The 13,593-nt window shown below is 54.7% G+C and overlaps 1 protein-coding gene across 1 annotated transcript in view; it reads left to right on the forward strand.

Annotated features, from left to right (window-relative positions):
- Window positions 1-236: 236 nt before the first annotated feature.
- SLC38A10 (solute carrier family 38 member 10) overlaps window positions 237-13,593 on the forward strand; it is a 42,483-nt gene continuing 29,126 nt past the window's right edge. The window contains exons 1-6 of the mRNA XM_007462331.1: window positions 237-335; window positions 3,150-3,267; window positions 8,820-8,865; window positions 9,673-9,766; window positions 9,970-10,113; window positions 11,035-11,159. Coding sequence (XP_007462393.1) covers window positions 237-335; window positions 3,150-3,267; window positions 8,820-8,865; window positions 9,673-9,766; window positions 9,970-10,113; window positions 11,035-11,159 — 626 coding nt within the window. The remainder of the gene's footprint in view (window positions 336-3,149; window positions 3,268-8,819; window positions 8,866-9,672; window positions 9,767-9,969; window positions 10,114-11,034; window positions 11,160-13,593) is intronic.

The raw sequence follows: 13,593 nt of genomic DNA on the forward strand, positions 1-13,593 counted from the left end.
ACCCCGCGGCTGCTCCGGGTCTGGGCGTGGGGACACGAGGGTGCTCAGCGAGAGCCAGCGGGGAACGAAGCCATGAGGCGGCCGCGGGGTCTGGCGGGGTCTGGAGGTTGACTGCTCCCGCCGCCTTCCCGCGAGGCCGCCTCCTCCAGGCAGCCACCCGTCCCCCTCAGGGTCTCGCGCCCCGCCGTCGTCCCGGCGCCTTGGACTGGGGCTCCCGGGCCCCCAGCCCCCACGCTATGACTGCGGCCGCCGCCTCCAACTGGGGGCTGATCACGAACATAGTGAACAGCATAGTAGGTGTCAGTGTCCTCACCATGCCCTTCTGCTTCAAACAGGTGAGTCCAGTGGGCAGTGGTCGCCGCCCTCGCCGCCCCGGGCTCATCCCCTCACGGGAAATAGGGCTGGGGGAGGCGGCCCTGCAGCTCTTCGCCTCGGGGCTGCAAGAGAAACCGAAGGAATTTCCTCAGTGAAAAACTTAAGCACAATTAATAACAGACCGAAGTGCAAGTGTAGCAAAAGAAAATGATCTTTCAAAAATGGAAAGTGACCACAGGATTCAGTGTTCTTTTTCTTTACTATTATTTTTTAAAACTCTGACCTGACTGCATTTGTATTCAGAAGCACACAAGTCAAACCCCCAGGCCTTGGAACTAGATTGGGGTGTTGGTTACAAGGTGATTACTAAATTCTCCAGAGTGTACGCTTAAGATCTCTGCGTTTCACTGTATGCCAATGTTACCTTGATTGAAAAAATCTGAAATGTTAAAAAGTTGGTTTCATCCCAACATTAAATACTGCGTGAAAGAAACTCACCATTTTTGAGGTGTGAATTCATTTGGCTTCTGTTTAATTCACAAATAGACAGGCATTTGGTACGTTAGAAAAGGGAGATTGATGGAATTATCAAATTGGGTAACCTCTTTCCAAAAAATGAACTTCTTAGCTTCCTGTGTGCCACGGTGGAGGTGCCGCTCCACCTGCCTCCTAGGGCAGGAGCTGTCCACCACCTGGGTTGCTTAAGGCTGGGGGAGGAGGAGTGGGACACCAGAGAAGAACAGGTGGCCAGCAAGGCTTCAAAGACCAGTCTTATGTGATGAAACCAAATAGGTGGAAAAAATGAAAATAAGATGGATATTTTGGAACTGAAAATGGGCACCAGTCGTTTAATTTTAGATTAACACTTTGCATTTTTCATATTTAGCATCTTTTGGATAAAAATAGCAAAAAGAAAGAAAATGCGTTTACGGTTCCCATGTGAGTGGTTGATCCGACTTGGTTGGTGAGCATGTTGGCAGGAGGACGGAGACTGCAGGCCTATGTGGTAGGCCACGCTGGCGGCTTCTAGAAGCCCTGGGGCAACATCTGTATCTCGGTATGTGAATCCCAGTGTGAGCCGGCCACCTCTGTTTCTGGAAGGACTACATGTCCCAGTGTGCATTGCGACTTGCCTGGCGCAGAACTGCATCCTGGGATGTGTAGTTGGCTGGTCCTGTGTTTGTAAATGCCGTGCTGTCATCCTTGATGCCTGTCTGCCAAGTGCCACCATGGTAGGGCTCTGGTGATTCAGATTTGAGTATCTGCCATGTGCTGGGCACGAGGCCCCTGCCAGTGCATTTAAACATGGGCCAGGCTGACTTGCCTGGGGAAGAGCTTAGAGGTGGGGGTCTGCATGCAAGCCAAGACCTGGAAGTGGTTTGCCCTGCCCCGAGGGCCTGGCTGAGTTAGGACACTCTCTCACTCATCTCTCAGCATCTTCTCCGGGTGAGGCCAATGGGCAATTTGGAGATGTGTGTTTTGATCTAGCAGCCAGGTCATTTATGCTTTTTTTTTTTTTTTTTTCCCTTTTTGCGGTACGCGGGCCTCTCACTGTTGTGGCCTCTCCCGTTGCGGAGCACAGGCTCCGGACGCGCAGGCTCAGCGACCATGGCTCATGGGCCCAGCCGCTCCACGGCACGTGGGATCCTCCCGGACCGGGGCACGAACCCGTGTCCCCTACATCGGCAGGCGGACACTCAACCACTGCGCCACCAGGGAAGCCCAAGCCAGGTCATTTAAAAAAAGTTTTGGTTTGCGTTTTTTGTTTGTTTGGTTTTAGTAATTTGGGTACTTTTCCAAAAGAATTAACATTTTATTGAAGTGTAACATGCATACAGAAAAGTGGACATATTTTAGGTGTACTCTTGATGGATTTTCATAACGTTAACAAACACAGGTAGCCAGTTCCCAGCTTAAGGAGCATAGCATTGCCAGCACTCTCCAGCCCTGCCTTCTTACTGAGGGTCCCCCTCCTACCCCCAGTACCACAGGTCAGTGTTGCCAGATTTTAACTTTACGTGAATGGGTCATGTTATAGGTACATTTCGATGTCTGGCTAGCATTCCTCAATTTATCTGTTTTTTAACCTTTACTAGGAAGGCATGGTGTTTCCTATTTGGAGTGCTTAGGAACTTGTGCACAGGCTTTGACCCCCGTGGACGCATTCTGTGGGGTGGTGACCTGCGTGCAGGAGAGCTGGGTCGTGGGCTGTGTGTGTGTTCCGCTCTGCTAGATGCTAGTAGGACAGTTGGTTGTTTCTTCAGTTTTTGGATTACAGATAAACCTGCTGTAAACATTGGCATGCAGGTTTGTGCATGAACACATGTTTTCATTTCTTTTGGGTAAATACCTAGGAGTGCAATTGCTGGTCAGATGGTGAGTGTCTGTTTAACTTATAAGAAAGGCGTAAATGTCATTTTTAATCTCTTCCTTCCAGAATGTGTTTATCACTCGTAGCTGTTGATCCAAGTGGCTGGAAGGTGGTTTGCTGTAGGGTGTCTGCAGGGAACTGGGAAGACTGGCAAGCCCTTGCTGTTCCTTGAGACTCTGTGAGGGGCTGGGAAGGAACCAGTGTCCCTGGTGCTCTTTTGGGGTCATGCACAGGCTTTATGTCTTTGGACAGAGCCTGTGGCCACCACATCCAGGAAATTGTCCTTTTAGTGCTAGGAACCGCTGCCCATAGGCACGGGAACTAAACAGAGCTGGGGCCTCGTGTCTAGGGGGCGGGGGCTGTGGGGAGGGCTGTTGGTCATCGCACATGCTGTTCAGTGTGAGAGGTAAAGATGCCGGGTAGTTTTATTTTGTCAACATCTCTTTCTCTCCCAACCCTACAGTGTGGCATCGTCCTGGGGGCCCTGCTCTTGGTCTTCTGTTCTTGGATGACGCACCAGTCGTGCATGTTCCTGGTGAAAGCCGCCAGCCTGAGCAAGCGGAGGACCTATGCTGGGCTGGGTGAGTGCATCGCCTCCCCAGGGAGCTCTGGACCTTTCTCAGTACCTTCTTAAGAAGTGCAGTGGTTTGGGCCTTATTCTTTTTTTTTTTTTTTTTTTTTTTTTTTTTGGCCGTACATGCGGCACGTGGGATCTTAGTTCCCCAACCAAGGATTGAACCTGTGACCCTTGCATTGGAAGCGTGGAGTCTTAAACACTGGACTGCCAGGGAAGCCTCTGGGCCTTATTCTTTTAATTACTTTTCTTCCACTTTATTCTTTATTCCTTTGAACAGCAGTTTCTTATTTTAAAATTTAATGCAATTAAAAAAAAACTGTTAACATCAACACACATTTTAAAATTGAGGTGATACTCATTCTCCTGTCTCCCCTTTATGCAAGTCCACACAGAGAGCCCTCTCTCAGTTCAGGCAGCCTCAGCAGCCTCCGCTCCTGTGCCCAAGAGTCCCCAGAACCTTCCTTCTGAGCTGCCTGACTGGGATCTTGCTGCACATCCCCACTTTGAATGCCATGGGCACACTGTCCTTGGGCTCGGGTTTGTGGCTGGGAGCAAGTCACCGTCTCCTCAGTGCCGTCCTCTGTTTCCTGTTGTTGTTGGTTGCAATTTCGTTTCCTCTAGATCTTTCTTGCTTCCTCTGATTTCAGCCGAGGCAGAGAAGGCTGTGCTTTCCGCCTCCTTTCAGTTTGACTATTTCCTGGGAAACTTGGCTCTGAGGGCAGGGTCCCTCACTCTCCTGCCCACCTCAGGGTGATGTGTGCAGGCTGCATTCTCTCCACTGCCTTGGAACTTTCAGCTCTGCACTCCATTCTGGGGATACATGGTGTGGGTGTTGAAATACCAATGCACGTGGTCTCAGGAGCTGGCCCTGAGCACTTCTAGGGAAAATTCCTGTCCTCCGGCTGGAAGTCCCTGACCCTCCAGCTAGTGTGTGGCCAGGATGCTGCGTCTGCTCGTGGAGGGCCTGGTTGGGTACTCAGCTTACAGCTCTCACGGCAGAGAGGAGGCAGCAAGAGGAAATGGTGTGCAGAGTTCCAGGGGCCAAACAAAATAAAAACACCTGCAGGCCCCACATGTGGGCTTTTGGCAGCGTGACCTCTGGTTTCCTTCCAGTCTGCCTACTTTGCATTGGCATGGAGGTACTTGCATTTGTTCTGACCTCAAAACTGAAGGGCTACTTGCTTCTCTCTCCGTTCTGATGAGAATGGTGATGTCAGACCTTTTTTTTTCTTTAAGTTTTGTTTTTTTTTTAAGTAATCAATTTATTTATTTATTTTTGGCCGTATTGGGTCTTTGTTGTTGTGAGCAGACTTTTCTCTGTTGCAGCGAACAGGGGCTACTCTTCGTTGCAGTGCGTGGGCTTCTCACCGCGGTGGCTTCTCTTGTTGCAGAGCACAGGCTCTAGGTGCGCGGGCTTCAGTAGTTGTGGCATGCGGGCTCAGTAGTTGTGGCTCTTGGACTCTAGAGCACAGGCTCAGTAGTTGTGGCACATGGGCTTAGTTGTTCCATGGCATGTGGAATCTTTCCGGACCAGGGCTCGAACCCGTGTCCCCTGCATTGGCAGGCACATTCTTAACCACTGCACCACCAGGGAAGTCCCTGTCAGACTCTTATTGCTATTGGAGTCACTTGGGGAAGTGAAATTTATCAGCTAAATTTGCGCCCCGCCCCACCCCACACATGAGACCAAATTCTACTTGGGATGAAATGTGCTCCTGGGCAGGTTCCTTCCTCCGTCTGTGGGGCCATGGCCTTTAGGGTGACTCTTTCTCCCCACTGAGGGTTCCTGTAGCAGACATCCCACGAAGTGCTTGGCTGTGCCCTGAAGGAGGACGGGTGACCCTGGCCTCGGGAGGCCGTGGTTTTTGACAGCTGTCTGTCTGCGTATTCTTAGAAAGTCCCTGAGAAGGCAAACGGTTTGGCTATTGTGAAAGATTGAAGAAAACTACCCATGGTAGTTCTGCATGGCTGGCTGGGGCTCCTACCTTTAACTGCTTGTGGTGACTGCAGCCCAATTCTAACTGCTAGAAGCAAAAAGGATCAGAAACCACCAGTGGTCTCTGGTTATGTCTTTGGTACCAAACAAGATGGCTCAGTTGTGTGAACTCCCACAGTCCCACAAGCCCAGCCTGCAGCATGAGCTGCCCTTCATCTTGGCTCTGTCTTGGCACAGTCTCAGAAATGGACAGGCCCCACCGCTTGGAAAGGAGCCCTAGACAAGAAGAGATGGGAATCTCTCGGACCCTGTGGGCCAGCAACCCTCCCACACTTCCTGAGCCATCTCCTGCTGCCTGCAGGCCTTTCTCTTGTCCTCTGCCTTCTCCTGGCCCAGAGCTTGCGCTGCAGCCAGAGAAGGTGGCCCAGGAGCAGAGTGCTCACTGCATCCTCGTGCCGCAGGCCCGGGGAAATACAGTCTCTGTCAACAGGGCCCCCAACACATGTTGTCTGCTGGGCCCATGGGCATCAGGCAGGTGGGGTCAAGGAGATGGACAGACCTGGAGACAGTGCAGGCCATGGTGCAGAAATTCCTAGAAAGGCCGTCGCAGCTTGAACAAATAACCTTTTTAAACTGTCCGCGCTCCGAGGAACGGGTGGGTGGTTTTCTAGCGTTTGAGTTTGCGATACTTCTGTTTGGTTCATCCCTGGAAATAACCATAGCTCTGCTCACTCCGCTCTAGCCAGTGCGTAGGCATCGCTGGAGAATGAACTTTGCCAATTTGGGGAAATAAACACTGGTGGATTTTTTATTGGTGTTTTGTGTGTGTTTTTGTGGTGTCTTGTTTGCTGCTTATGGGCTGGTCCACTTCTTACCTGCTGCTCCTTTGCCCTGCATGGCCTACTTTTGAGTGGACTTTTCAAACCCCATTTTCAGAAGATATACAGCTATGTCAGATAGTCAACTGCCCCTAGAAGTCGTGGCCCCCTTGAGGCCACTCTGACCCGGGCTCTGCCCGAGGAGGGTGGCCGGGCCTCGCCGCCACCTCGGAGTGCTCAGTTGTGCGCAGCAGGTGCTCTGGCACCACGTCTGTGGTCCTGTCATCCGCCTGCCTGGGTTTCTGTGGTCCTGGTCAGCCTACTGCCCGCTCATGGGTTGGGTGGGGCCTGCAGAGGACCTGTCCCTCCCTGCCTGTCTGCAGTTGTGTGACCTGTACCTGTGGATACTTGGCTTGGGAAATGAGGGTCGTAAAACCAACCTTTCTAACACCCAGGTTTCTCTGCACCCCCTACCCCTCATTTATCCAGCAAATGCTCATCACCCCCTGGCGGATGGCAGTGGGGAGTCAGCTGCCATCCAAGGCCTGGCTCTGGGGAGGGCTGGGTTGAGGTCGTCACTCTCAGCTTGAACAGCACGATTTGGTACGTGCTTCCCCGCTCTGCCTGGTGGGTAGGAGGCTTTGGACTGTGGGTGGTGAGTATGGGAGTGGGGCTGGGGTCCCGCACTCAACGAGGCGGGCTAAGAGTCAGTTCTGTGTGCACAGCGGCCATGGAGCCGTGAGCGAGGCCATGGCCCCAGGAGGACGAGCTGAGCCAGCGTCTCTGGGGAGACTGGAGAGCCCCCTCCTGACACCAGTCCTGGCTCCGCACCTGGTGGGAGTGCCGGCTCCTGGCCCCCGTGAGGCCTGGCCCGTGAGCCACAGCGAGCCTATCACAGATGGAGAGGGAAGGCCCGACCCAGGAGCATGGGGAAGGGACGCACCTTCTCAGAGACCACCCCGCACACTCCTCCCAGCCTCTCGGGGCAGGTCTGGTGCTGCGGTTCCGGCCCAGAGGGGCAGAAGGGCAGTCCCCGGCTTGCCAGGCAAGAGGCTGAGGGCCGGGGGGCTGCCAGGTATTTGTATCTGTGACTCGGAATTAGAGGTTACTGAGGGATGGACACTTGAAATGGTGGGTGGGGTGTGTGGGGGGCTGGCCCAGGTGAGGAAAGGGTGAGAACGGGGCTGGAACCACAAGCCGTCTCAGCACAAGCAGCAACTTGGGGGCAGCCCCGTGAGGGTGTCGTTCTAGGAACCAGTCAAGTCTTTCTGGGTGAAGAGGTGCCACCTCCCGACTTGACCTCTGGCTTCCTAGAGCAACTTTAGCTTCCTCTGTCCAGAATGCAGGTGTGTTCTGGAACTTTCTCTGGCAGGGCGCTCTGAGCATTTGGAATACGCTGAGATGCTCAGCTTCTTTTTGGAGAAGGAAAAGGAATGGGATGGCTGGACCCCAGGCACTTTCACGTTTGGGGCACCGGGCTCTGTGTCTTAGATAACCCTGAGGTGCGAGTGTCTGTGCAGTAGTCAGACAAGCTGGGAGGCTGGAGTGACCTCCCCAGCAGAGTGACCCCCTTTGCTTCTCAAGGCCACCTGCCCTGTGGCTGTGTAGACCGAGTCAGGTGCCATGCTCACTTGCTTTTGGCAGTGTCATGCCTTTTCCTAAGTAATTTGAAAGTAACAAGCGTCTTTGGACTCATTGATATCAGTCGGCCTTCATGTTCCCTACTTTCCCAGTCTCCTGGGCGTCCCTGGCGCTGTGTGAGGGAGGGACAGGGGCAGGAAGCTGGGGCTGTGCTGTCACACGCACCCCCTTCTGCTTGCTCCTGGGAGACCAGAGCTTCTCTCTGCCCTCGTCCTGCTGGACTGTGGGGATGGGACGCAGGGGTTCCCGGCCACTGTTAGGTCCTGGGAGGGACCTGCTGAGTCAGCTCTTAATCTCGCCTCTGCTAGAAGCAGCTCCACTGTCAGGAAGGAAGGGCAGAGGGGCTCCTCTCCGCTGTAGGACGCGCTGTTCACCAGCAGGGCAAGTGGGGGCAGGCCCGAATGCACTTGTCCCCTCCTGTCCCAAAGTACCACATCTGAGATTTTCTTCTGAAATCACAGAGGAGACATAGCGGCCCTTAGCCAGGTCCCCTTGACGTGGCTGTGAAAACCAGATGTGCTGGGGCTAGGCTGAAAGCCCTCCTGGCACCCCCTACCCCTGTGCAGCTTCTGCCCCAGGCAGGCCTCTTTCAGCCTCCTTCACAGCTGCCCGGCTTGCCCAGAGATAAACTGTTACTTCGCTGGGATGGTTTTTCTTGTCTTTTTTCTTTCCTTTTCTTTTCTCTCCTTTTTTTGTGTGTGTGAGAAAACCAACCCACACTGGTTTTGTTCTTATTTGCTGTGATTCTTGTTGGTTGAAGGTAGATCTGAAAAAGAGCATGGGACCAAGATTTTAAAATATCCCCTTTAGGGCTTCCCTGGTGGCGCAGTGGTTGAGAGTCCGCCTGCCGATGCAGGGGACATGGGTTCGTGCCCCGGTCTGGGAGGATCCCACATGCCGCGGAGCGGCTGGGCCCGTGAGCCATGGCCGCTGAGCCTGCGCTCCGCGACGGGAGAGGCCACAACAGTGAGAGGCCCACATACTGCAAAAAAATAAATAAATAAATAAAATAAAATATCCCCTTTACATCCATGGAACTCCAGACCTGCAGGTTTTTGTCAAATTGCCTTTCACAGCTTTTATTAGTAACATTTTTACTGATGTGCTTCTCCCACTGTTGGACTGAGCTGTTCATTTTCTCCCCCACCCTCCGCCCACTAGCGTTGCACGCCTACGGAAAAGCAGGGAAGATGCTGGTGGAGACCAGGTAGGTGGTGCCATTCTGTTGGGGTAATTCTCTCTGTTCTTCACCTGTGGCCAAAGAGAAACTGGAGGATAGTTACACAATGAGCTGTATGTTTTAGATGCGGATTGGTTCATAGCTTAAAATATTTCTCTGAAGTGTTACTTACTAAATAGCTGAAAGTTCAGTTTATTGTACCCTTAAAATGATTAGTGTCAAGGCTGACAGCCTTATTTAAGTTTTACTAAGAAAAATATAAAAATGGAAAACCCAGGGAACATAGCAAGGGGGCGCTCCCACGGCTGCACTTCATCTCTTGGTTCTGTTCCTGAAGCTCGTACGCACCCCCCACCCTGCCCCCTGCCCCGGACACTGTTGCATAAAAGTGGCATTAAACTCATATTCTCCCTTTGGAGTAAAATTTTATGAGATGAAAAAATGGCTGGGAAATTGCAGTTTTAGGCTTCTAAATTAGGGAATTGCAAACTGAAAAGGATAACCCTTTCTAAAGCAGTCGACTGTTCTTTTAACTTGTCTAACATCACAGTGCATTTTTGTAGCACCTGAAAGAACTTTTAGAACCTCCTGTGGAGAGAAAAATGTAATGCCACTTAAAGAAGAGTTCAGTGTTACTCAGTATTCATTCTGAGTAAAATAGCAAACTCCACAGCCAAACCCTGTAAACCGTTGAATGTTGATACCACGTCTCCCACTCAGCCCCTCCGTTGGGTTGTTGTGTGTCAGCGGCCACCCAGCAGGGATGGGGGCACGTCTGGGGCTCCCCGGGACCCTGGTGCTCAGCTCTCAAGCCCGCGCCTGCCTCCCTTGCAGCATGATTGGGCTGATGCTGGGAACCTGCATCGCCTTCTACGTTGTGATTGGCGACTTGGGGTCTAACTTCTTTGCTCGGCTGTTTGGGTTTCAGGTAAGGACATCTACAGGTGCGTTGGGAGGCTTGTGGCTGCTTGCGTGGCAGCCCAGGGACACTGTTTAAGTCCACATCTCAGACAGGGAGTGGGAGGGGGGCCAAGACCAGCATGCTGTGTGGTGAAGGGCCTTGGGTCAGTTCCAGGGCTCTGGGTGGGCAACGCAGGGATTAAGTGGGGCAACGCCTGGCGCTCCCTGCAGGTCACAGGCACCTTCCGCGTGTTGCTGCTCTTCGCGGTGTCCCTGTGCATCGTGCTGCCACTCAGCCTGCAGAGGAACATGATGGCCTCCATCCAGTCCTTCAGTGCCATGGCCCTCGTCTTCTACACCGTGTTCGTGTTCGTGGTGAGTGTTGGGCCGCCAGCTGCCTTCCAAGGATGACAGGAAGGTGATGCAGAATCGTCCACAGGGGCGCGGTGGGTAGACAGGGCCGGCAGGGGAGAGGAGGCCTCCAGGGCAGGGAGTGAAAGTGTGATGCTCCTCAGTTCACCAAAGACCTTTCATATGGGGTTTGTGGCCAGGAGTCAGGCGGCCAGCCTTTTGTCAGAAGGGGGCGAGCAGCTGTTTTCCAGTGAGTGTTTATCACAGGCTGGGGGTGGGATACAGCATGGAGTTGACACTCAGGGTGCCCCTTTCCTCCCAAGCCTGGGAGGCCCTCAGTGGGAGCCCCTGGGCCTGAGCCCCTGATCAGTCCTGCGGGAGCAGAACGCGAGAATCTGTGCAGTGGGCTTTCCTTAGAAGACCGAGCACCCCGCGGTGTTCCCAGCGTCCCTTGGCCATGAGGGCCAGCCCAGTGACTGTTCCCCTCCTTTCCAGACAGCCTGTCCTTGATGGGTTGTCTTTTTTTTTTTTTGATGGGTTTGTCTTTTAAATCATGTCCGTGCAGGACCGGCAATGACCTGCCAGGTTGGGGGACTGTCCTGTCCCAGAGGCGACTGGGGCCCACCAAGTGGGCCTCGTTGCTTACCGTCTGCGCTAAGCAGCCCTGGACAGGCAGCTGCCCCCTATGTCAGGAGGCCCTGCAGCATGCACTTCTCTGGGCAGCACCCGGCCAGCTTGCAGCACAGCAGAGGGCAGCGGCCCCGGGACCGTGCACCACCCCCGGCCCCTCCAGCTGGTGGCACCAGGCGGCATTGTGCCAGAGCTTGCAGGCTGTCTCTTTCCCACCGTGGTTCAGGCAGCATCCTTTCCTCGGCCGGCCCTGGCCCGAGTCCCGCCTGTGTCTGCTGTCTGGCGCCAAAAAGCTCCACGTTCTTCTCCTCACAGATCATGCTCTCCTCCCTCAAGCACGGCCTCTTCGGTGGGCAGTGGCTGCGGCGAGTCAGCTACATCCGCTGGGAGGGTGTCTTCCGCTGCATCCCCATCTTTGGCATGTCCTTTGCCTGCCAGTCGTAAGTACTGCCCGCTCCCAGGGCCCCGCTTGTGAGTGTGTTACGAGGTGGGGCTATGATCCTGGGAGAGGGAAGCACTTGTTTTGTTCAGTGGTTGATCCAGGCCACGAGGAGTAATGTGTTCTTCACCGTGGCCTTCCTGCTTTGGGTTCAGAGTGGGAGTTAGATGTTTAGTGAGGGAGAAATCGACTTTATTCCCAAGTTGTGTTGCCGGCACTGTTGGTGAGAGCGCCGAGTTTGCCAAATCCCCCGCGAGTAGAGTTGGCTGTGGGGAACACAGAACAGCCCCAAACCATCTGACTCACAGAGTCCCGAGCATTTTGCCAGAATTTAGCTGTTCGTGTGAGAATACTTAAGAGGGAATTGCACAAACATTGACTTCAGACTGCCGCTGGGATGCTTTCAGAGGCCCGTGTGTGTATGTGCGCGTGCATGTGAGCAGGCGTGTGCTCTCTGGCACGCAGGGCTTTGTAAATGCAGAGCAGCTATTTCCTTAATTCCAGTAGCCTTATCTTCTCTACCAAATGACAGGAGCAGCCTGTGATTCATGCCCAGTCAGGTGGTAACCCGCTCAAAAGAGAGGCATAAATCCGGCGGGGATAGGAAGGGACCATCGGTGGCGGGGGGCTGGCAGAGCAGCCCCCCACAGCTCTATGGGCATCAACTGTGCCAGTCGTAAACTAATGTGACAGATGAGACTGTTCAGACTGCTGTGTTTACACCCACACGCGAGATCCAAATCGTGGTTTCCCACTTCTTGTCTCTCTTGGCAGCTTGGTTTCCACCAGAACACTCTCCACTCTTGCTGTTTAATGTCCCCGTTACAATCAGTGACAGAAGTTACATCCTTTTGCCATGTACCTAGTTACCGGTTGTCCTTTTTGTCTGAGTTTGCTTCTTTGAAAATAAACCCTGGTTGGGCTTTTGGTGGTGGCTGCTCTGTAGTCAGGCACGTCTGCTGGATTTGGTTCTCAGGTGGAGTTATGGGTTCCGGAGGGGTTGTGAGCACATGTCCCGTCTGCCGCTCACAGAGGGCGCGGGGCCTGCAGAGGCACTCACGTTCCCTGGGGAGTGGTGCTGAGGGGTCCAGAGCTGGGGGCATCCAAGGGCAGAGGCGGCTCTTCCCTCCCCTGCAAGTCCGCCCCAGAGCATGTGTGGGGCGGGGGCCCTGCTGCTCTGGCCGGGTGACCACGGGCCCGGCCGTGTGGCTGATCTCCCCGTCCTGGACGGGCCGGGCCTCCACTGTGCCATCACTGTGTGGCCCTTTCTGGTCTGACTTCGCCGTAAATGAGTACGTGGTGGTGCAGGACCACTTGGCCCTGCGGCCCAGAGAAGCTCAGAGAGAGCACTGAGCACGTGGAGGCCCAGGCTGTGCAGGGAGACAGGCGGACTCCTCTGACTCAGGTAAACTGAGTCACAGGGCTGCTCAGCGAGGTGGGCAAGTGCTCTGTGGGTGCTGGGTTGGCCCACCGCGGGGGTCTGGCTGCCACCATCAGGGGTCCTTGGGGCCCAGGCAGGATGGGAGCAAGGCGGGGACCGTGGTCGTTCCACACGCATCCATCCCCACGTTCAGGGCACAGCCCCCTCCCCTCAGTGTCAGCGGCTCTTGGGCAGGGACTTCTCCCTGTGTGTGCTGGGGGCTGGGGCGGGACGCCTTTATCCTGAGATCTGGTGCTGGGGCTCCCTGGCATGGACCCCACTCTGGCCCAAGGAGCTGGTCAGCACCCAGATGATGGTGCTAGTTCCCCTGCAGGTCCTCTGCCACCTCCCTGGGCTTCATGGGCGTGTGGCCACCCGCTGCCCTCTGCCAGGCCGAGGTGAGGACAGCTGTCTGCTGTGACCCCTGCCCACTGGGGGTAGCTGATGGGATGGTGTGCAGGGCCGGGGGACGGTGCCAGCTTCTGCCGGCCAGGCCTCCCCGATCCTCATCCTTGTCGATTGCTGTTAATAACGTTAGCGGGTCCTCTTTGTTCTCCTTTCACTTTTTTTAAGGCGGTTTTGGGATTTGGCTCCACTGACTATTGTGGTTTCATGTATGTCCTGACGCGCCCCCTCCTGGCCTCCCGCGTGGCGTGACCGCTGGCCCCGTCTCCCTTGGTGCTGAGCCTGAGCCTTCAGCATAGCGTCACCCTGCTTTCTCCTCTCAGGGCTGCACAGGAGCCCCCCGTCCCCCCCCACCCCGCCCCTTCCTGTTTGCCTCCGTGGGGCCCACGTCTCGCAGGTGCAGGGTCCCTGCCTGCTGTTTGCAGAGAGCCTGCACGGACGCATCCCTCCCAGGCCTGGCGGCACCGCCCTGCTGGCTGTGGGCCGTGGGACTGAAGCCACTCTTCCCGTCGCAGAGCTGGGTCCACGCCGGCTCTGAGCCCCTTGCTGAGGCGCTGAGATGGGCAGGCAGCCCGGCTTGTTTGTTTAACTTTCCATTCTTTTGACAGCG

Source organism: Lipotes vexillifer, unplaced genomic scaffold (assembly GCF_000442215.2).
Source record: "Lipotes vexillifer unplaced genomic scaffold, Lipotes_vexillifer_v1.1 scaffold1691, whole genome shotgun sequence".
NCBI classification, from domain to species: Eukaryota; Metazoa; Chordata; class Mammalia; order Artiodactyla; family Lipotidae; genus Lipotes; species Lipotes vexillifer.